The sequence below is a fragment of the Argentina silus genome, assembly GCF_951799395.1.
Source record: "Argentina silus genome assembly, chromosome: 4".
Lineage (NCBI taxonomy): Eukaryota > Metazoa > Chordata > Actinopteri > Argentiniformes > Argentinidae > Argentina > Argentina silus.
Window position 1 is genome coordinate 2,690,309 of NC_139658.1, and position 21,179 is coordinate 2,711,487.

At 43.2% G+C, this 21,179-nt stretch overlaps 1 protein-coding gene across 2 annotated transcripts; it reads right to left on the reverse strand.

Moving 5' to 3' along the window:
* Window positions 1-1,085: 1,085 nt before the first annotated feature.
* LOC310803571 (protein kinase C delta type-like) lies at window positions 1,086-19,813 on the reverse strand. Of its 2 annotated transcripts, none has more exons than XM_083668405.1 (17): window positions 19,537-19,813; window positions 10,891-11,008; window positions 10,506-10,772; window positions 8,518-8,686; window positions 6,889-6,920; window positions 6,638-6,723; window positions 5,720-5,849; window positions 5,418-5,518; window positions 5,148-5,235; window positions 4,806-4,927; window positions 4,476-4,649; window positions 4,148-4,239; window positions 3,945-4,007; window positions 3,715-3,853; window positions 3,323-3,511; window positions 2,898-3,026; window positions 1,086-2,486 (listed from the first exon to the last, which is right to left on the reverse strand). In XM_083668405.1, the coding sequence occupies exons 2-17, from the start codon at window positions 10,997-10,999 to the stop codon at window positions 2,328-2,330; spliced, it is 2,049 nt and encodes a 682-aa protein (XP_083524531.1). In that variant the 5' UTR covers window positions 11,000-11,008; window positions 19,537-19,813; the 3' UTR covers window positions 1,086-2,327. The 2 variants fall into 2 exon arrangements, with proteins under 2 accessions (XP_083524531.1, XP_083524532.1); XM_083668406.1 differs by having other exon boundaries at window positions 10,506-10,677; window positions 19,537-19,557.
* Between the last annotated feature and the right edge of the window lie 1,366 nt (window positions 19,814-21,179).

A 21,179-nucleotide genomic window follows, 5' to 3' on the forward strand; every position in this document is an offset into this window, starting at 1 on the left:
TCCCAGTTGTTCATGCGTGTAGCCTATTGGCCATAATCAGAAAGTCACGCTTTTTGGGAGAAACTGCTAGAAATATGTGTCGATAAGACGTTTTAAAAATGTTTTGTGGGTAGGCTATGTGAATCTTTTACAAATGCTTTCATAGAGGAATACATATTAGTTATCGTTATGACAATCATTCTAATAGTCCATAAACCGAATAGGATAGCCTATACTGTAGGTTTGGTCGCTCACTTCGACGATGTAGGCTACTACATCCCACAAATAGACCAATCCTATTTTAACAATAGAGTGGAATAAACATCCATATCAATAGTTTAATGGATGTATAATAACGATAATCCATATTCAGCATGAATCACCTGAACAATTTAAGTAGCCAAAATCATCAACAAAAAAAACAAGAGAAAATGCATTTCTCATTTCTTTCAAATATCATTTATTGTAGGCTAGGTCTTTCTTAAGAATTTCTCATAATGATATCAAGAACCACCAAACTGGATGTAAACGATGAGAAAAGATCAACATCATCTGGGAAATGATGATATCCTATTTTCAAAATATGGCATTGTGTGGTTTTGCATTTGAAGAAAAACATGAACTCATGCAAAACATGTTCCAATCTAAGGTTCTAACTTTGGTGGTATCCAGGTTATATGCGAATTCATACGTAGGCCTGAACAAGCTAATTAACTTTCGAAGGCTTTTAAGCATCACAAATGCGAGGTCAAGGGTCCAAATGATTCAACTTTTCAATCATGCAAGGTGTACTACTAGGCTTGTGATGCGACGGACTGGACAGCGGACAGCCCGTGCCGTGCGCACTGCAGGAATGTCGTCGGCAATGGACACAATGAACTGGGAGATGAACAGTAATTGTGGCACCTGACCGCTAGATGGCAGGGAAGTCTGCTACCTCCCATTCAATTGTGGTACAATTTGGGAATAATACAAAATGTGACAAAAACATGGCAAATACCGTGTGAAACGTGTGCTACCTACTAAAAAAATCAACCTCAAGAGTAGGCCTAAAATTAGACACAAAATCACCAAATAAGCTTTAACAAACAGGTCCTGGACAATCATTAAGATTTAAAATGTGTTTATTTATAATCAGATGTAAAATATGAAGACAGTAAAAAAAGTACATCCGTAGCTCACCAATAGTGTAGGCTATCTATATAGGGAAATAAACATTATTTTTCATATACAGCATATTATTTTCTTGTTAAAATACCTACATTCAAGTAATGACACATATACTGTAGAGACCTAATTACTTATCCTTTCTTTAAAGTACCCCCTTCAACACCATCAGTACCATTACATCAACTCCTTCCAGCATATATTATCTGACTCAGTTTAACTCTCATCTTTGAATCAGTGCCAAAAAGGTGCAACGTTAGTTTGTTTTATATTATGTGGATGTGCTGACAAAGAGAAGGTTGAGACCATCCTGTATTAATCTGTCCCAAAGCAGATACCTTCAGGATCACAATGCAATTATCTGCAAACAGGAGGCTTCAGTTGTGTCCCGTTTCATGGATGCATTGTAATGAGTTCTAGTATATTCAGCCCCATGTCCACACAAATATAACTTTTTATAGAACTACATTTGCACCTGAACAATCTTTCATCTTGTGGTGCTAAAACTAGAGCTAGGATGAAATCTACCTGAGATTCATGCTGACACGCTCAGACACAGACTCATGCAGGTGTTACATACACAGTTAGTAAGATCAACACTTACACTAATTCTGACACAAACACAATAGCACCCATACACATGTGCACATGTGCTCTTACTCTCTCTCTCTCTCTCTCTCTCACACACACACACACACACACACACACACACACACACACACACACACACACACACACACACACACTTACGTGAGTGACCAGGATACAAAGTATACTACAGTAATTGACAGATTCATATTGATTCAAGGTTTGATCACAAGAAAAAAAGAAGACAACTTTATTGATTGGACCCTCCACAGCGTAACACTGTTTTTTGCACTGGTCTCTCCTTCCTCCCTTTCCTGTGTGTTTAGAGATTTACAATGGGATGGTTGGGATGGAGACATGGCCTGAATCGTAACACTGTGTTGTGGCACCCTTTCTTGTGTCCTCTCTCCATCTTCTCTGATGAGAGAACTGAATATGCAAAAGCAATATGGCGGAGGCCAACCAGTGCTGAATCAACGCAGTTGCCTCAACCTATCTAGTTTACTTGGGTACGTGTAGATGAGGACATAGGAGAGGAAGCCAGTTTGGAGTGTTGGGATTCATCCATGGTCAGGGTTAGCCATGTTGGGCCCTCATTTGTCCAGGAGGTGTTCCATTTTAGGGTTGATGAAGGAGAAGCCAGCAAAGGCCGTCTGGTCCATGGAATCTATCAGGTTCTTGTCTGTGTGGGAGAGGCGGGGCTTCTCGCTCAGGAACTCCCGGTCAAAGTTGCTGCAGTCATTGGGGGCTTTCTGCATTGGGAGGAAAAGGACTGTCAGTTCAGGAAGCAACCTATAACCAAGGACCCAGGCCCTGTTTCCAATACTCAATACTGAAGTAGTCACTGATTTATGAATGGAAAGGTCAACGCTTTGTAATGGAATCCTTACTTATATCAATCCAATTGTGTTAGATCTGTGATTACATCACAGAAGGAAGGGTGCAGTTGAAAGGATTGGAACAGGGCCTCACACTCAGTAGAGTAGATGGTATTCATACTATTGCTGTTGCTTTTGCTATGTCAATCATCTTCTTCTGATGATCCATATTGTAAAAGTACTAAAGCATAAATGAGTAGCTTGTATGGCACAAATGAATCAAATATCAGAGAGCAAGTTTTATATAAAGTCTTAATAGTTCCATTACAGAGAACCAGGACGTACCACTTTTGGTTTGAAAGGCGGGTCCACCTCTCTCCTCTCGAGGGCAGGCCAGTTGAGGGTCTTGAAGAAGGGGTGTCCACGGATGTTCCCCACCACGCCTAACCTACGACTGGGTTCCCGCTCAAACAACTGGGGAGGGCACAGAGACAGAAGAGCTCAGTGACACATGCAGAAGTTCTTTGAAGATACTTCTTGTACAGGAGTGTGTGTGTGTGTGTGTGTGTGTGTGTGTGTGTGTGTGTCTTTGTTAGTGTTGACGAAACTAAACCAAGGGAGATTACATGACAGATTGCTTTGTTTACTAGTGGTCATCAGAGACAAGGGCACATCATCTAGTGAAAAGGAAGTACAGAGTTGGTGGGGTGGTATGATGTGTGTGCGTGCGTACGTGTGCAAGTGTATGTCTTAATGCTTTGCAGACTCACCTTCTCCAGCAAGTCCTTGGCTTCCTTGGTGATCCAGCGCGGGTAGTGAGGCACATCCATCCTGATGGACTCAAACAGCTCATCCTCATCATCGCCCTGGAACGGCGACTGGCCAATCAGCATCTCATACACCAGCACCCCGAACGACCACCAGTCTACAGAGAAGGTGTACTTCTGCCCCAGCAGGATCTGAGGACAGACGGATAGACAGAGAAAGACACATGGACATTAGCATGGGGGAGCACAATATTACATACAGTACTACTGTACACATATAGCAATTTCAGAGTGATCTCCACACACACACACACACACACACACACACACACACACACACACACACACACACACACACACAAGAGGGAATGAGAGAGAGAAACCACTGCACTCACCTCTGGAGCTATGTAGTCCGGCGTTCCACAGAATGTGGTGGCGCGGTTCTCTCCAAACACGTTCTCCTTGCACATTCCAAAGTCTGCAATCTTAATGTGGCCCTCTTTGTTCAGCATCACATTGTCCAGCTTCAGGTCCCTGGGAATAGGAGAGGGCAGATGGGTGAGGTCCTTATACTCAATATCAGGACAGGGCAGTTGGTTAAGCAAGAGTATTTTATGGCTCTCACCTGTAGATGATTCCTTTGGAGTGGAGGAACTGGAGTCCAATTATGATCTCCGCAGAGTAGAACCTAAGGGATGAAAACACCCAATGACTTCTACATGTTCTTGGAAGGCTTTTGTTTTTGTTGAGTGTGTAATTAGTCTGTAACTGGTGGGTTGTGAGTGAGAGGTGCTGCATACAGTCATAATGTGAAACTCTGGTACTCACGTGGCTCTGTAGAGGTCAAAGCGGCCCTTATCCTGTATGTGGAACATCAGGTCTCCTCCATTTAGGTACTCCATCACAAAGAACAGGTGTTCCTACACACGCATGCATGCACGTGCGCGCGCACACACACACACACACACACACACACACACACACACACACACACACACACACACACACACGTCAGTTTAGCAGATCCTACCACATCTACATCCAACCAGTGTGTACATGACTGAGCAAAATGACAAAAAAAAATGGCCCTAGGTGTACAGTATTACATAAGTGTGCGCATTATGAAGGGAGAAAAAAGGGGGAGAAGTGGTCTCACCTTGGTCTGGAAGGTGGAGTAGAGGTGTGTGAGGAAGGGGTTGTTCCAGGCCAGCGCTAGAACTCTCTTCTCCACCATGGTACACTCCACATCATCATCCATCAACACCACATCTTTCTTCAGAGCTTTCACTGCAAAGTATTCCCCTCGCCCCTTCAACTCAGCCAGCAGAACCTGGGCCGCGAGAGACATGTAGGCATTAATACAGCAATTAAGATTTTATGAGTGTAATATTATTTATTTACAAATACATTTATCCCAAGTGCTTTACAGTAAGCCAATCACTAATCTTCTTTTAGTGAGCTATGAACCAGGCGGTAGAGGGCTTACCTTGCCAAAGCTGCCCTTGCCTAGCACCTTGTGGAACACAAAGTGGTTGAAGGTGAGGCGTGTAACGCTGGAAGGAGGTGCAGGGGCTGGGCCAGTGCCATCCCATAACTTCCCATTGCCATCTGCAGAACACACACACACACACACACACACACACACATACACACACATACACACACATACACACACATACACACACATACACACACATACACACACATACACATACACACACATACACACACACACACGGCATGGAAAAGCAGACTAGTCCAATGTCCAAAATATTATAAAAAAATCTAACAATAGTGGTGTAATGTAGCAGCAATAATAGCTACTCACCAGCAGAGTCCACTCCTGGGCTTTTGTTGAAGTCCTCGTAGATCCCAACATCTGTTGAGTTGGAGTTGTCAGACTTCTTCATGGATTTCTGAGAGGGGGAGAACATGCCATTAAAATATGCATGTGAATCTTCATGATCTTAAATTCTCTGTCTATCTGCATTTGAGTGTGTGCCTGAACTGGTGTGTGACTAGTCTCTCTTGCCAGACTCTAACCTAAGCAGGTAAATGTTACCTGGTGATGACCACCTCCCTGCCTGATTTGGCTCACCTGGCTGACTTGGGACAGAGCCTCGGCCAGAAGCTTCTGGTTGATCCCGCAGAGGTTGGCCACTTTGGTCTGACACTTGTGGTGGACGTTCATGGAACAATCTGGCATGGAGAGAGAGGAGAGAAGAGTGAGACTCTGGCTATGAGCAATGATATAGTGACAGACATTAAGAGAGGGAGAGACGGGGATATGGATAGAAAAAAAAAAAGAGAGAGATGGAGATAGAGAGACAGTGAGAGAGAGGGAGAGATATCAGAGAGAGAGAGAGTGTAGTAAAGAATGGGTATCCCACCCACACCCACCTTCACATTTAAGCCCCTGCTTGACCACCCCCCACAGCAGACTGCCACAGTGGTCACAGAAGTTGGGGCTCATGTAGTTGTGGTTCTTGAAGCGGTGCGGCATGTCGATCTTGAAGCGCTCCTTTTGGAACTACACACACACACAAAGCTCCCAATGTCACCAAGGAGCCAGTTTAGAACCCGCGAGCACTGCCAGAAGACCTGTGGGCCTATGGCACTGCACAGCCTTTCTGACCCTCCTCATGGTGCCCCCTGGCCAGGGGAAGGGGCACACACACCTACACCTAATACTTGTCCTATTCTACACTCACTAGTAATAGGCCTGATGACTGCTTTGGTGCTGTGCTACTGTAGCTATATTTCAGCTGAAATGGACCACCACTGCTCTTGTTCTAAACACAAGGCTCTATTGATGTATCTAACTCAACTAGCCTGAACTCTGATAGCTGTCTGTGGTTGTTGATGTTGACTTTGCCGCCCAACATGCCTCGTGCCTCTGTAGGGGGATCTTTAACACTGATCACAGCTCTCATACTGTATCTCTTAAAGGAACACTCCGCAGAAGGTCTCCAGGTAAGAGGTTCAGAGGATAAAGGAAGACATATTGGAAACATTTTAGGAGAGGAAAGGGTGGATTCACTTTGGTCACGTTGACTATCGTTCATGTTGGCTATCGCCTCATTGTTTGATTTGGGGGAAAAAATTACTCAGGCCAACTCACTGATTAACTGGTGTCTGTTTCATTTCCTGCAGAATAGGTAGGACTGTTTGTTTAATTAGGGTCATATAAATGTTATATATTTATATGACACTTTATACAGTGGGCCATATACTGTTTACAGAGTGCTGCACATCATTGATGTCAGAACTTCGATGCAATAGTTTTATAGATCTGAGAGGGGAGGTAGTAATGCCTACCACAGTGTCTCTGCTGTTGGCTGCAGTTCCTGTACATCTCCCAATGATTTTGTCGATACATCTCTTGTGAATGGCTGCATTGCATTCTGGAACATAGAAGTCAGAATGATGCGTCATGTTACCTACTTACTGACATGAAAAACATGGTTTGGGAGTTAAACAATGAACATTTAGGATGTTTAACTTAAATATATCACACAAATGGATGCCTATATCCTGTAAAGCAGGTGAGAGGTCAGGGAGATACTCACGTCTACACTTGTAGCCTTGCTTGTTGAGTCCCCTGTTTAGGGAAATAATAGACAAAGATTGGTCAAACAATAAGCTCTAAACTCTCCTTAGTTGTCCTTTTACCAGAATGGCAAATTACATACTGACAGGTTCTAAGGAAATCCCATGCAAACACCACACACATGCACACACACAAGGCTAAATGGGACATCAGTCACTCCCCAGGCCATAAAGGATAGATAACATATTTTCTCTCTCTCTCTATGTCCTGGGTATTGTGCTGACATTGCAGGAGCATGGTGGCAGGAACACCCTCTGGGTTTTCCCCAGTGACTCATATTCACAATACTGGTCCTGCTAGTCTTATTGTTACTGACCACAGTGGATTGCTCCAGTTAGGGAACTATTACAGATTCTAACTGGTCTACTTACTGATACCTTAGGGGGCTGGGCTGTGGGTTCTCTCAGTATTCTTATTGGAATTCTTACTGGGATAGTTCACTTTTTACACCTAATAGTTAGCTGGTTCCTTGTCTGTGGTACACAAGAAACTGGAATCCATGGTTCAGTTGTTTAAATAGCCACTACTAACTTCAGCTATATGCTATAAGCTTTATGCACGGCTAACAAAAAACTATGGGAGTGAGGGGGGCAATTAGACAAAGTATAACAAAGTCAGAAAGTTCATTTGAGTTGATTTGGGCATGCAATTTTGCCCCTATGACTCCCATTGTTTTTTTGCTTAGCTGTGGTTAAAGTTAGTGTGGCCCATGGACTACTTTCAGGGTAAGGAACCATATATATTCCTGGTATAGGTGTAAAACAGTGAACTACCCCTTTTACTTATCTTTGTCTTTTTACCCCTGTAACAAATTCAATTAAATGAATGTGTGTACAGTAGGATGAAGTTTAGAATTTGGGCACTGGTGTGATGGTGTTTTATTTCAGGTAATTCACCTCAGCAAAACGACCAATATTAAGGCAAATATCACCCAAACAAAAAAATACTCCCTGCACAGAATAAGCCTCCTGTAGTAAGCTTTACATTTTGTGCCTATCCCTGTGTCAAAATACCGCTAAATATTTTCCCCTGCATGTTTTCTCTCACGCAGTCACGTGTAAGTTGCTATCTAGTGCTGTCACATGTACAGTAGTTGAATTTGACTGTTATGCATTATTTTAGAAAGGTCAGACTCTGAGGTTTGTCTGAAAGTCGTGAGAGGCGTGAGTGAGATACGCAGCAGTTACAGTCAGCTGGAGGAGGCAGTGGCAGCAGGAGTGTTGTCATGAATGTTGATTCAACGGTGACCATATTTGCGGATCGCACCAGTTTTGTTTTTAAATTGAAGCATAGTATTCACAAACCTTTGTTGGCTTGTAAGATTTACAGATTTACCCACCAATGCCAAAATCTACCCGCATTTGGCGGGTGGCGGGTGTTAATAAATTGTTTGCCCTGCTGACAAATATATGCAATGCTCTCATGATCAGAGCTGTTTATCAGGTCTGGACAGGTGACTCGGGTGAATCAGCTGTAAGCCTTGTCTCGATGACTGATCATTTCATGCTTTTCACTCACACTAACCACTATGTTATTCCTGAGAGGCATGGTCTTTGAAATGGTCATGGTCATGGTTATGGTTTCTCACCAGACAAACTCCCTGCAGACGGAGCAGAAGGTGGGCTGTCCAAAGAAGGTGGCAGTGAACTCGTGGTTCTTGATGAAGTGGACCTTGGCCTGTTTGATGGCTCCTCTTCTCCTGTTCAGAGTCATCACCCCATCATCCTCAGGCACCTTCACTGATGGCTTACACGATGCTGGAAGAGAGAGGTATGGAACACCTTTATGGAACAGTCATTGCTATACACATTTCATAAATACAGTATACACCTTCAAAGTCGGTATACAACCCTCCACATTTGTTAGCTGCTTATCAAGAGATTATATATACATAATTGATAAATAGACTCATTATGTGCTATTCTTATTTGGAAATCGGGCAAATAGTACAAGGCTCGATTCATAGCCTTTGCTGAAGCACACAATGCTTTTTTTGCTTTTTAAACTTGGCACTCCGTGTTTTACTAGTATCTCTTGAATGGAAATAATGACACTGAAGGCAAACATCAATCATCAGATTATTTGCCCATAAAAAAAAACTGTGTAGGAGAAGAAAGCTCAATAACAAGGTCACTCTCTCTCCTGTTCGACATTCTGAGTAAACAGAGAGAATAGCATGCTGGGATATGTGGCTCCAACTGACGCAAGCTGAGGGGACTGAGTCAAAGGTCAGGGAAAGAAAAACGAGAGAAAGGCGTGAGAGAGGTAAACAAAGAGAAGGAAACTTGGGACTGTGAGAAAATACAAAAGAGGGGAAAGGAGATACATAGAGAGGGGGTGAGATAGAGAGACAGAGACAGAACAAGAGGTCATCTTCATCAGAGAGATAGAGAAGGAAAGAAAGAGATCAGAAGAGGGAGAGAAATTCATTTCCTTTCCGCCTCCTCATTCCATTGACTAGTGTGTGTATGTTTTGACATGCATTGCTCCTGTCTGCCAACCCAGGACACAGGGTGGGTGACAGAGAGAGAGGGGCTGTTCAGACACACAGGCCTAAAAATACCCCAGTCTGGGCTGGTTTTCAGGAAACCTGTGGAGCGGGTGTGTGATGGCTTTTGCAGCTAAGACCAGCTCCTCCAGCTTACCCCCTCTCCCTCCCTGTGCCGACCCAGAGTAGAGGGCCCTGGCTGGGGCACTCCCACGCACAGCCACCCCCTTAGCTACTGCACTCTGGGGCCTGAGCCAGACATATACTCCCACTCCCCTCCTAGGCTCTGGATGCTGGGCTGTACGTCATATGATGAAGTAGGCTGGCAGCCTTGTAGTGTACACTCCAGATAGCCATACTACACTGTGGTGGGAGTTGTGGATTTGTTTATGATTCACCAAAAGGGTTTTATAAGTGTGTGCACTTTGACCGTGGATATCAGTCTTATTCATGCATTATCATCATCCCATTAACTAAAAGTTAATCTCTTCTGCACGAGCAACTAGCAATCTATCCATCCAGTCCATAACAAAGACTTCAGCACCCTGTCTGCTCATACATGTACAACTCTGTGGCCATATTGACAATGCCATTCCTAAAGGCTCGCTAAATACAAACAAACTGATCTGAAATCTACCTATGCTTGACCACACCTGAGTTATTCTCCTCTGGCACATGGGGGCTACACCTGAATCAAGCAGTGACTGCTGTCTGAGCACCTTATTATCAGATGAGAAAGTGTACTTTTCACGACCACTAGAGGACACTGTTTACTGTCCATAGCAAGGGTATCTGTGAGTGTGCTTCTGGTTTGTGGTGAGGATATATATATATGTGTGTGTGTGTGTGTGTGTGTGTGTGTGTGTGTGTGTGTGTGAGAGTGAGTGAGTGAGTGAGTGAGTGAGTGAGTGAGTGAGTGAGTGAGTGAGTGAGTGAGTGAGTGAGTGAGTGAGTGAGTGAGTGAGTGAGTGAGTGAGTGAGTGAGTGAGTGAGTGTGTGTGTGTGTGTGTGTGTGTGTGTGTGTAGGTTAAGAGACACTGGGGTATATATAGTAAGTATGTTACTTAGAGCATGTACGTCTGGCCTACCTGAGTCTGTGTCTTCCATGAAGAACTGCACAGCCATCATCACCTTCCCAGAGGGCTGCAGGTCTACCCAGAACTCAGCACGACTGTTGCCCTTCTTACAGCGCTCTGCCAGTACCGACACGCCCACCGTGGCCTCGGCCAATGGTTCCTCAGCGGTCTTCATCAGAACCACCTGTAGGACACGCCCCTCATAGATGTGGGCATCAAAGCTAGACTTCCAGGCTGGGTACATGGTGGGTTTCCTCTGAACCAGGGTCTTACCGCGCTCTGGAGAGAGGGGATGGGTTACATGACCAAAACATGCTGTGTGTGTGTGTGTGTGTGTGTGTGTGTGTGTGTGTGTGTGTGTGTGTGTATGTACAGTATGTGTTACAATGCTACTGACCTGTGCTGACGGACTCCTTCATCTTGATGGCACAGAACGCTGGGTCAGTCAGGGGGGGCAGGGCCCCAATGTCATACGAATTAAAGGCAATACGGAGGAAGGGTGCCATGGTGGCCTCCTGAAACACACAGAGATATTCACAGTTATATTTACAAAAAGCAGAATTTTGTAAATATAACTCAAATATTTACATATTTGAATTATATTTACAAAAAGCAGAGCCACAGACATAAGCTTGCACACAGTCACACATTCCCTTGCTCATCATGTACACTAAAAAGAAGAAAGAAGAAGTTGGCACAGATGTCAGTGCTAGGAAATACATAGGAACTGAAATTTACATCCACTGAGAAACCACCATATTAAGACATTGGAGAAGGCACTCCAGGAACAAGACATATCTGTTTGTCCTGTCCCTGTGCATGAATTAATGAATGAATTAATGAATAGTAACCTTTGTTTATGTGAGTGAGAAAGAGCAAATGAGTGACAGAGTGGAGGGAGAGAGAGAAAGGAGAGAGAGAAAGGAGAGAGAGAGAGAGAAAATCAGACAGAAAATCAATGGGATCACATGACACATTAAAAGTCCAAGAGAGAAAGACAGGGCCAGTGCTCTAAATCTGGCCTGCTGACATTTCCCTACACTTTGTTAATAATGTCCTTTTTTTACACAGGCATGGATCAGGCCCAATGGCCCATCATGCACACACAGGTTCCTGAGGACAACCAGTTCCCTACTATAGTTGTTATGGGTTATAACACAGTAGTCTTTGAGATGATGACACCTTTAACTTCCTCAACGTTTTTAGGGGAATCCAGATCTTGCATAACACAACAGTGCTTACGAGCATTGATAAGTCTGTAACTACACTTCCTACATCATAAAGGCTGCCTCAGAACACAACCAGGCCAGAGCTGCTAGCTGTGACTCACAGTTAGCGTGCTTAAGAGGCCGCATTAGCCTACATCCTAATTCCCAAAGGAGCCATGGAATTCCCGCACAGCAGAGTTTTTTGTGAACTTGCAACTACCCCCAATTGCCACGTTTTCCAGTTTCTTTGTTGCCATAATCATGTGGATTAACAGTTATTTCAGAGATGTACTACTCAGCTTGTAAAATCACTAGATCCAGTGACTCAAGGCAATGTCGGGTAGGGTAAGTCCTGTGGCTGTTCTTATCACAGACATAGAGTGGTAGTTCTGGGCATACATATGACATCAAATCACACATACTGTACAGACAGTATTTTCTTATCCTTTCTGAAAACATACATAGCGTACTCCCAGACTAGGACATGGTGTCCCTCCTGGTGTTAAAAGAGTTGATCATTCAGAAGAGACTAGTTTGTTTTTCACGCTCATTTTCACATTACTGCATGCCAGTCATTACGATTGAAGAGAATGCTGTGTTCTAGAGTGTTCTGTTCAGTGTTCACGGAGTTAGGTACAGGTAGGTATGAGTGGTGGGACAGGGTCAGGTTCAAGTAGCTCTAGGTGATGAACTAGATCCATGTCCATCCTTGTTTTACTCTGGCCGCATTTTAGTCAACCATCTATCCATCTGTCTGTCTGGCTAGGTGAAAGGGACCCACTCAACTGTTTGGGATAGTTCTTCTGTCCAATTTGGGAGTGAGATTGAGAGGGGTGAAAAAGTGTTGAGTATGCCATATACTACCCTTGACGATAAATGTAGTATGACAGGATAGCAGTAATTGCAAGGGTATGGGAGGGAGTGAAATACCACTGTAATATTACTATATTATGTTAATATTACCGTACACTCGAGAAGACCCAACACACAGACACAGACACACACACGCACAGCTATAAAAAAAAGAGATCCTTGTCTCCCCAGAGAGAGTGGAAAAAATTAGCACAGGCAACTGGGGATGGGAGTGGGCAGAGAGAGAGAACAAGGAGAGGGGAAAGAGAGGAAAAGAGGAGAGGGAGAACAGGCTAGTGGACATGAGCAGAAGTCAAAGTCTCAACGACATACACAGACTTCAGCCCCCTTGTCTAGCGTCACAGAGAGGTCTACTTCCATAAAGCGTGGGTAGAATGGGCCGTTCTGTGTGAATGTGTGTGTGTGTGTGTGTGTGTGTGTAATCTTTAGGGAATAGGACTTGGGGCCAGTGGGCCTCAACTCAAGACTCTCAAGTAACTATTTAGCTTGTGTTCTGGAATTAAAGGGCCGGAGTTACAGTAAATGTACAACTGGAAAGTCAGGTTTCGGTTACCAAACACAGAATGTCTTCATGGATCACACAGCAACTCTCTCAGCAGACAGAGAGAGAATGGAAAATATGCAACAATGAAGAAAATGCAGAGGAACAAGACGCAAGAAAAACCTGAGGAGGGAAAACGTCATCATGAAATAAACTGTAAGATACAAACGAGGTGAAGAACACCCCCTTATTGCTAAGGTTGTCATTAGAGGAGGACTTTAATCATGGAGTTTAACCACAGGACTCTAGCCAAGCAGGTTAGGCAGGTAAGGTAGCTTCTGTTGGCCTACAGTATCATCCTATCAGCATCTCACCTGCTCTCAAAGGGACAGGGACAATGACAGTGATCATGACAATGGCTCATGATAATGAGTATTTCCACCATGTCATGGGCTGCCTGCCTGACTGCATAACACACACACCCCTGGATGCCACAGATAGACTCTAACAAAGTAGAGGAGGCGTTTCAGGGGAGTCCAAACCAAGAAGTAGTGGAAATTCTAAGGAACTGATGAGGTGAACTGTGCAGAGGGCATCCTACAGCTCATTCTGATAACAAAACCATGAGGCTAGTCCAGCACGTATTTCACACCAATACCAGGAAGACCTTCTACCCTAGTGTTATAATTACTGTATGGAATGATCCTGTCCTGACAGCTCATCTTTGGAGCTGTAAAAACAGATGATTGCGCTTTATGTAAGAGCTACATGTAGAGTAGATACAGGTGTGGAGCCTATAGGTGAACTGAAAGACTATCTTCCAATCACTCCAAAGATGTTATACTCTTCACATACACTCATATTTCTGACGTGTCTGATTTCAGTTGCTCGGTGGCTGCAGTGAAACGTGATTGACACCAGGAACCTGTTCCCACACATTCCCAGAACACATGCAAAGCAGCCACTTTCAGGAAAAACAGCTACTGTAGAAGCAGATGGCATTTACCTTATGGTCTTCGTCTTTTGTTAGAGTACGCAAAATAACCTGTCATTCTCTCTCTCTCCCTAACACAAACATTTAATACCATGCTCTCACACATACTCCAGCAAGGCAGAATCAGGGACTGCGTCCCTGTCAATTGATCAAAGTGCCTGGATGCCAGCTCTCAGTTCAGTGACAGAATATGGATTTATCTAGTGTTCAGAGTTTAGTACCAAATGAAATGAGTGTGTGTGTGTGTGTGTGTGTGTGTGTGTGTGTGTGTGTGTGTGTAGAATAAATTTAGAATCAAATATAAATTAACCATGTTTCAGGCAGTGGTATTTCTCTAGCAACATGTCTACTAGGCATAACCCAGGTTCAGCATGTAATATTTGTTTTGAGTTGATTCAAGTCGAGTTCAGCTGAAACAGCATTTTGTCACAAGCTCCAGAAGCAAGCACTGTGTCTTGAGTTAAAAGCCTCTCTGTGCTTTTGACAAAGTTCTTCTTTCCCAGAAACCCTGAGTGACTGTAACCTGAGATGGAGAGAGAGGGAGAGGATACTCGGAGGGAGAGATTGAGAGAGGGAGGGAGTGCAGGACAGACATGTACAGCAGGTCTGAGAACAAGGAGGGTCTATAGAGCAGGGCTAGTTTCAGCCCTAGCAATTACTGCTAAGCAAACAGACTTCACATGACAATATTGAAACTAAACAATTATTGCCTGTGTCATCTTAGGGCCAAGACTATACTATACCTACAGCTTTAGCTAATAACATGGTGTGTGTGTGTGTGTGTGTGTGTGTGTGTGTGTGTGTGTGTCATAAGCGTGGATGTCATTTGGCCTACTATATTTATGACAACTCATGTTGTAGAAAAATGTTTCTACCTAACTAATTGCTCATTGTGAGGACTGACATGGTGACTGTGACCATGGAAAAGTGTGTCACGTAGTGTTAATCACTGTTGTGTGTCTGTGTTAATGCGTCATCTCTTTATGTGCTACTGTAGTTAAATTGTTTGGCAGCTACTTGTACAGTATCATGCCTCAGACATGGAAAAAAACAAAGCTATATACAGTGCCTACAGAAGGTCTACACCCACTTTCAAAATGTTCACCTTTTTTTTACCCAGACCCTGCAATTGAAATACATTAAATTAGAAAAATAAAACTTGCACTGATCTACACAGCCTACTGGACACTCTCAAAGTGAAAGAACAATCCTAATATGTTCAATAATTTATTAAAAATGAAAAACAGAGAAGAACTGTTGGTAAAGTTCAAGTTGAATCAAGTGAATAGTTAAAACATTTTTTAAATGTATAACCTTGTCTTTGCAGGGTCCCTCATTTGCATAGGACTCAATTACACACTCAGGCTGTCACTACAAATTAAGCAAATGGAGAGGAACAAAACTGCTCAAGAATGAGGCCTGGGGAGACTTAAAAAAGGTATAAAGTTGAATGGCTGGGAGGGAAACCCACAGTTGACAACATCATCCCAGTCACTAGACAAAATTGGTGGCCAGAAGGAATCCCTTAATGAAAGAAATCTATTTCAAATCCATAATTGTGTCTGCAACATTGAATTCAAGTGGTACAGAAAAAAAAATGGAAATGTGGTTTTACTACAAAGAATTACATTTAGTGCAAATCCAGCACATCGCTGTTTCCACATCATGTCCCGTGTGAAGAATAGTGGTAGCTGTATCATGTTATGGGTATGCTTGTCACCAACAGGGACTGGGGAGTTTGTCAGGATCAAGAGAACATTTAGAAATTTGCTGAGTCGGTAGTGACAGCCTAATCAAGACAGTGTGTAATTAATTCCTATTAAAATCAGGGACCGTACAAAGACAAACATATTCATTCCGAAATCACACAAACCATTATCCTTGCACTCAAATGGACTCAATTCAACTTATTGTTGAAAACTTGTTCTTCTTTTTTTCTTTTACTTTGGAAGTGTCCAGTAGGCTATATAGATCAGTGGGAAAAAAATCCTAAATTAATGTATTTCGATTCCAGGTTCGGCGTCAACAAAAAGTGAACATTTTTGAAAGGGGGTATAGACTTGATAGGCACTGTTGCTGGGCATATATTGAGGGGGCTACCATAAGTTGTGATTTCTCATTGGATGCTTTTGTGATTGACTTGGAATTTGACCATCCCCCAAAAGCTACACTTCACTTCACCTCACCTCACCTCAAGAGACAAATCCTTCCCAAGACATACTCTCCTGCTGTGGTAAGAGAGTACAATTATTTGACTACATTTGTTAGAATGCAAAACAAAACATTCTAGAAACACACTTGGGTCTCCCTGAAAAGACACTCTGATGTATATAAACACACACACACACACACACACATTTCAATAGACCTCAGGTCACTGCAGGGAGAGAAAGTTATAGGAGAGAGGAGAGGAAAGGGAAGGGAGGGAGCTGGGGCCACTGGTTCAAGGTCAGGGGAAAGTAGCTACTGAGTTACATTGATTGATACATTGAGTGTCATCAATCTCTAACTTCACTTTGCCATTGGTCTGGACTTGCCCTATCGATTTCTAACTTCACTTTGCCGCTGGACCCACCCTACTACAGAATCAATACAAACAGTTACAAAATCCCTGTCTATAACTGTGTTATACTGTGCACGTGTGTGTGTGTGTGTGTGTGTGTGTCTGTGTGTGTGTGTGTGAGAGAGCGAGAGAGAGAGATAGAGAGGGACTGTGCCAGCTCCTCTCCCTGTCTGTAAGAGTGGTGTCCATTTCTGCTTCGCTTACAGTTCACAAAAGCTTGATTAACATGAGCCACAGACAGCAGAGCTCCTAGACCAGACCAGGCCAGGCCAGGAGGCTGAACTGTGAACACAGCCGAGTGACTACACTCTATAGAGTACTGTAGTAGGATAAAGATGAAGAGGGGGGGGAGAGAGAGAGCAAGAGAGAGAGAGAGAGCGAGAGAGAGAGAGAGAGCGAGAGCGAGAGCGAGAGCGAGAGAGAGAGAGAGAGCGAGAAAGAGAGAGAGACAAAGAGAGAGGGGAACAAAAGAGAAAGACATAGCTGGAGCAAGATACATAAGAAGATGTGACAAAACTGTGTGTTAAACTGGTGTCAGTCTGGGTGTGTATGTCAGAGACAACATGATCATAGTGTCAGTAAGTAGCAGAACGTGTAAACTACTGAGATAAATAATGGAGTATGGGAGCTTGTTGCAGATTAAGACAAATTACCTCTGTTTCTGTGTGTGTGTGTGTGTGTGTGTGTGTGTGTGTGTGTATGTGTGTGTTTACTCTGCCTGTCTGACAGCAGGTGTGCTCCAAATGAATAAATAATACAAGTACACCACAACAGAACAGGCAACAACACATAATTAGCTAAACATTGTCTGTCTGTCTGTGTGTGTGTGTGTGTGTGTGTGTGTGTCCATTCAACTCAGTTTGTTTGTGTAATATTACTGAGAAGAGTTTTCTTTTCTGCCATGTGTCTCTGTGTCACGGAACATAGAATGTCATGGACATGGCATACCAAATTAGATTTGCAGTCAGACAGACACATACAAATTCTGAGTATTTTGACTAGCACATTGCTTAACCAATGTTAAAAAAGCCGACTGCCTGAAGAATGGTTATGAAGGGTAGAATTATTACATAAGTCAACCCACACAAGCTACATGAGCCTGATGTTTTGCTCCAGCTGGTCAAAAGAGTGTCTGTGTGTTTGTTGTGTTTTCTGAAGGATCAGTGCTGCATGGGGAGCTCCTCAGTGAGCAGATGTCACAACTGTCTCCTCAGAGCAGCCAGCAAAGCCAGACCACAACCCACAGCTAATATTGACACACTACTAATACTGTACAGCACCTTATACAGGTGTCTAGGGTTACTTGTCTTAGCATTCTAGTGTGTGCCGTCATAGAGCTAACAATGAAACACTGTCTGACATAAATACATAGATGCACGTTTGTTTTGGCTTAAGCCAATTTGTTGCTGTGTCGCAAAATATGCCTAATAAGAAATTGGCATGGCAATAACATATTGCAGTTTGAAGACACATTCAGATACCCAAATTGTCAGATTAGACACTAGAAGCATTAACTAAAATGTCCATAGATTGTATGTGTGGTGGCAGTGTGGTGTATTCTGCCACAGGAATGTAATCTTGCATAACATTTCAGCACAAAACTTTGTCATAGAGCATGTCTCACTTTCAGTGGACTTCAACTTCACCAGAGTAGCTTGACGTTGTAAGCTTGACCTACTCTATTAGTCCATAAGCTTTGACTCATCTTCTAGACTGAAATTAACAGTGTCAGTGGGTGGACCATGGTTAATAAATCAAAGGGCTCAGTGACAGCCTGACTCTCCTACTGCACTACAGGTGGTTCAAGGGACAGGAACATTAAGGTCTGACTCCTAGATACTACATATGAAAAGAATAGGGCAAAACGAGCAAAGAGACTATTTCAGAGGAGCCACTGATAAAGAATAGAGACAAAGGTCTCACCACAAACAGCCTAATTTGTCTAACTTACATAATATTACAAGCTCCCATTGCAGGGTAAGTAATTTAATCATAGTAGTGATGCAGAAACATTCGTAGATGACATGATTGGATGATACAGTGTGCAAACACCGTGGCTCGAGTGAGTGTGGTAACAACCACAGTAGCATGGTAAAGAGTAGCATTGTGGAATACGTCTTGCGACAGAGGACAATGAAACATTGCACTCAGACGGACTTTGTCCCCTTCAAAACTTCCTCTGAACCTCACGTAAATGCAAAATCTATGTCGCAAATGACAATGTAAATATAATGTAAACAATCCCTCCAAATATGACCATGTGACAGCGTCAAATCGGACCTGTGAAAGCGAAATGATGACTAAATATTACTTCTCATTTCGTTTCAACTCTGTGCTCACAAAAACCGAGTGTGTGTAAAGAAAAAGACAAACTACACAAACGCAGGATTTCGAACTTAATCTCAACAAGAACATCATGTGCGAGCGAGAAAGTTTTGAAAACACAAGAGTGCAAGTAGCCTACTGAATGGCTTACGTAACGACGGGAGGAGAGAACACATAACATTCTCCGATACACTGAACGAGACAATGGAGTAATGTTTCCCATCAATCCCTACCGCTTAACCGGTTGGTTCTTACAAGGCGTAATGTAAAGGCGTTTATTCTGCATTATGTCTGTGCAGAATACTCCTTGAAACACCTTACACCAGTAAATTATTGTACAACCTTGATACGATCGGTCATTTGCACAATCAGCAAAAGACCCACAAAAGTAGCCTTGCTCAGGATGACAACAACAAAAGTTGATTCAAATGTGTACTAGTGTATCTCGAAACAACTGGCCCCACTAAAATATGTCTAATAGGCAGTTCTCATTGTTGTTGTCTTTTGTCATTTGACTGTCATGTCTCAGTGTCATAGATCTAATGAACATTTCATACAGCGGTTGTGCATCTTTTTTAAAGTAATCGGAGTCGACTTACCTTTTCAAAGCGATATAAAAGTATCTGAGTAAATTGTGTTTGGCTTCCCAAGTGTCTGACCTTCTTTTACACTAGAAACGTGAAACACTAGCGTGTTTGAGGAAGTATCCGACCATTCGCCCGCTCTCTTTCTTCTGGCAGGGTTGTCAGTTCAGTAGAGTGGTGACGTCGGCCAGGTGCAATCCCAGCAGGGAGGGAGCGAGCGAGCGAGAGAGAGAGAGGAGGAGGGCACAGGTATACCCTTTGGTTATGCCCCAATAATGTATTTTTACAACATAATTAACCTTTTCACAATTGCATAGGTGTCTAGGAATATTGTCCTGTAAACACAATTCAAAGCTGCCTCTGTTTCTTTTCAGGAAAACGTAAACGTATATGGCAGAATACCAGGAAATGATGGTAGTGCGTGCACACACACACACACACACACACACACACACACACACACACACACACACACACACACACACACACACACACACACACACACACACACACACACAAACAGAGTGTGTCTGTCACTCCACAGACAGGTTGGGCGAGAGCACTTTCTGGGGGCTTGACTAAACCATCCACAATGGCCCCACCTACATGCTCCATGCTCCCAGTCCTAGCTAGGCAGAAACCTTCTTCAACCACTCTCGTCACATGCTGCTGAGTCACCACACTCCACCCCGCCTCCGCAGCTTTAAGAGAGAAATGGCTGGTAAATTTAGACAATCTGTCTCGTTCCTATGGGGCTATTTTTAGTCCCATTCAGAGTATATGGATGACACACACTTGCATTCCTGATTTGAGGTGAATGCTGACATACTTACATTGTTGGACAAGAGATGGTTACTCTTCACACACCCATTAGGAAGAGGAATGTTGGTTTCACCCCCCTGTTCAAACAAAAGAGTGTGAAACTAATACTGGGAAATCAGGGAGTTTCAATGGTTGAATAATGTGTTTGTTTTTGTTTACGCCAGAGAATGCTTTTGTGTTACACCTGTGGTTTTGGCACTGATTTGAGCTAATTGTCTTCATTTAAGAAAGGATAGCAGACAGCTGTCATACTACCACAAGACAACTCAGGCCACTTTTCTCTTTACATTTCTCAGCCATTATGAGCCTTATTTCTTCTCACTTGTCCAGCTCCTTATCTATTCTCGACCCAAAACCCCACCCCATGTTCTTTCTATTTCCTTCCCTCTGTCTTTCCATTAATAATGTCCACACTTTCATTTGTACTTCCCCTTTTTCTCAGATGCCTGCCTAGAAGTAAAGCTTGCAAACCTCCCAGACAAGGTGCAGTTCTTAAGGATATTCCATAGTTTCCTGACATTTCCCTTTTTAATGAAAGGCAGCACCATTTGAACACCAAGATGTGTTTGGAGTATTTCAGTTTGAGTATTTCAGTTTGTGTATGTTTGTCATCAACCTCTTTAATTTAACTTTAGTGTGAAAGTGATAAGTTTGACTTTAGTCGTCCCTCTCTTTCATTTGATTCCAAGGTTAAAACAATTATAGACTATTCAGCTTGTAACCAGTGCGTGAAAAAAGGTTGTACTGTTTGTGATCACTTACTCTGGTGTCTCCTGGCCCCGACAGTGTGTACTGGTACCAGCCGTTAGGCCAGGATAACACAGATGTTTCTCATA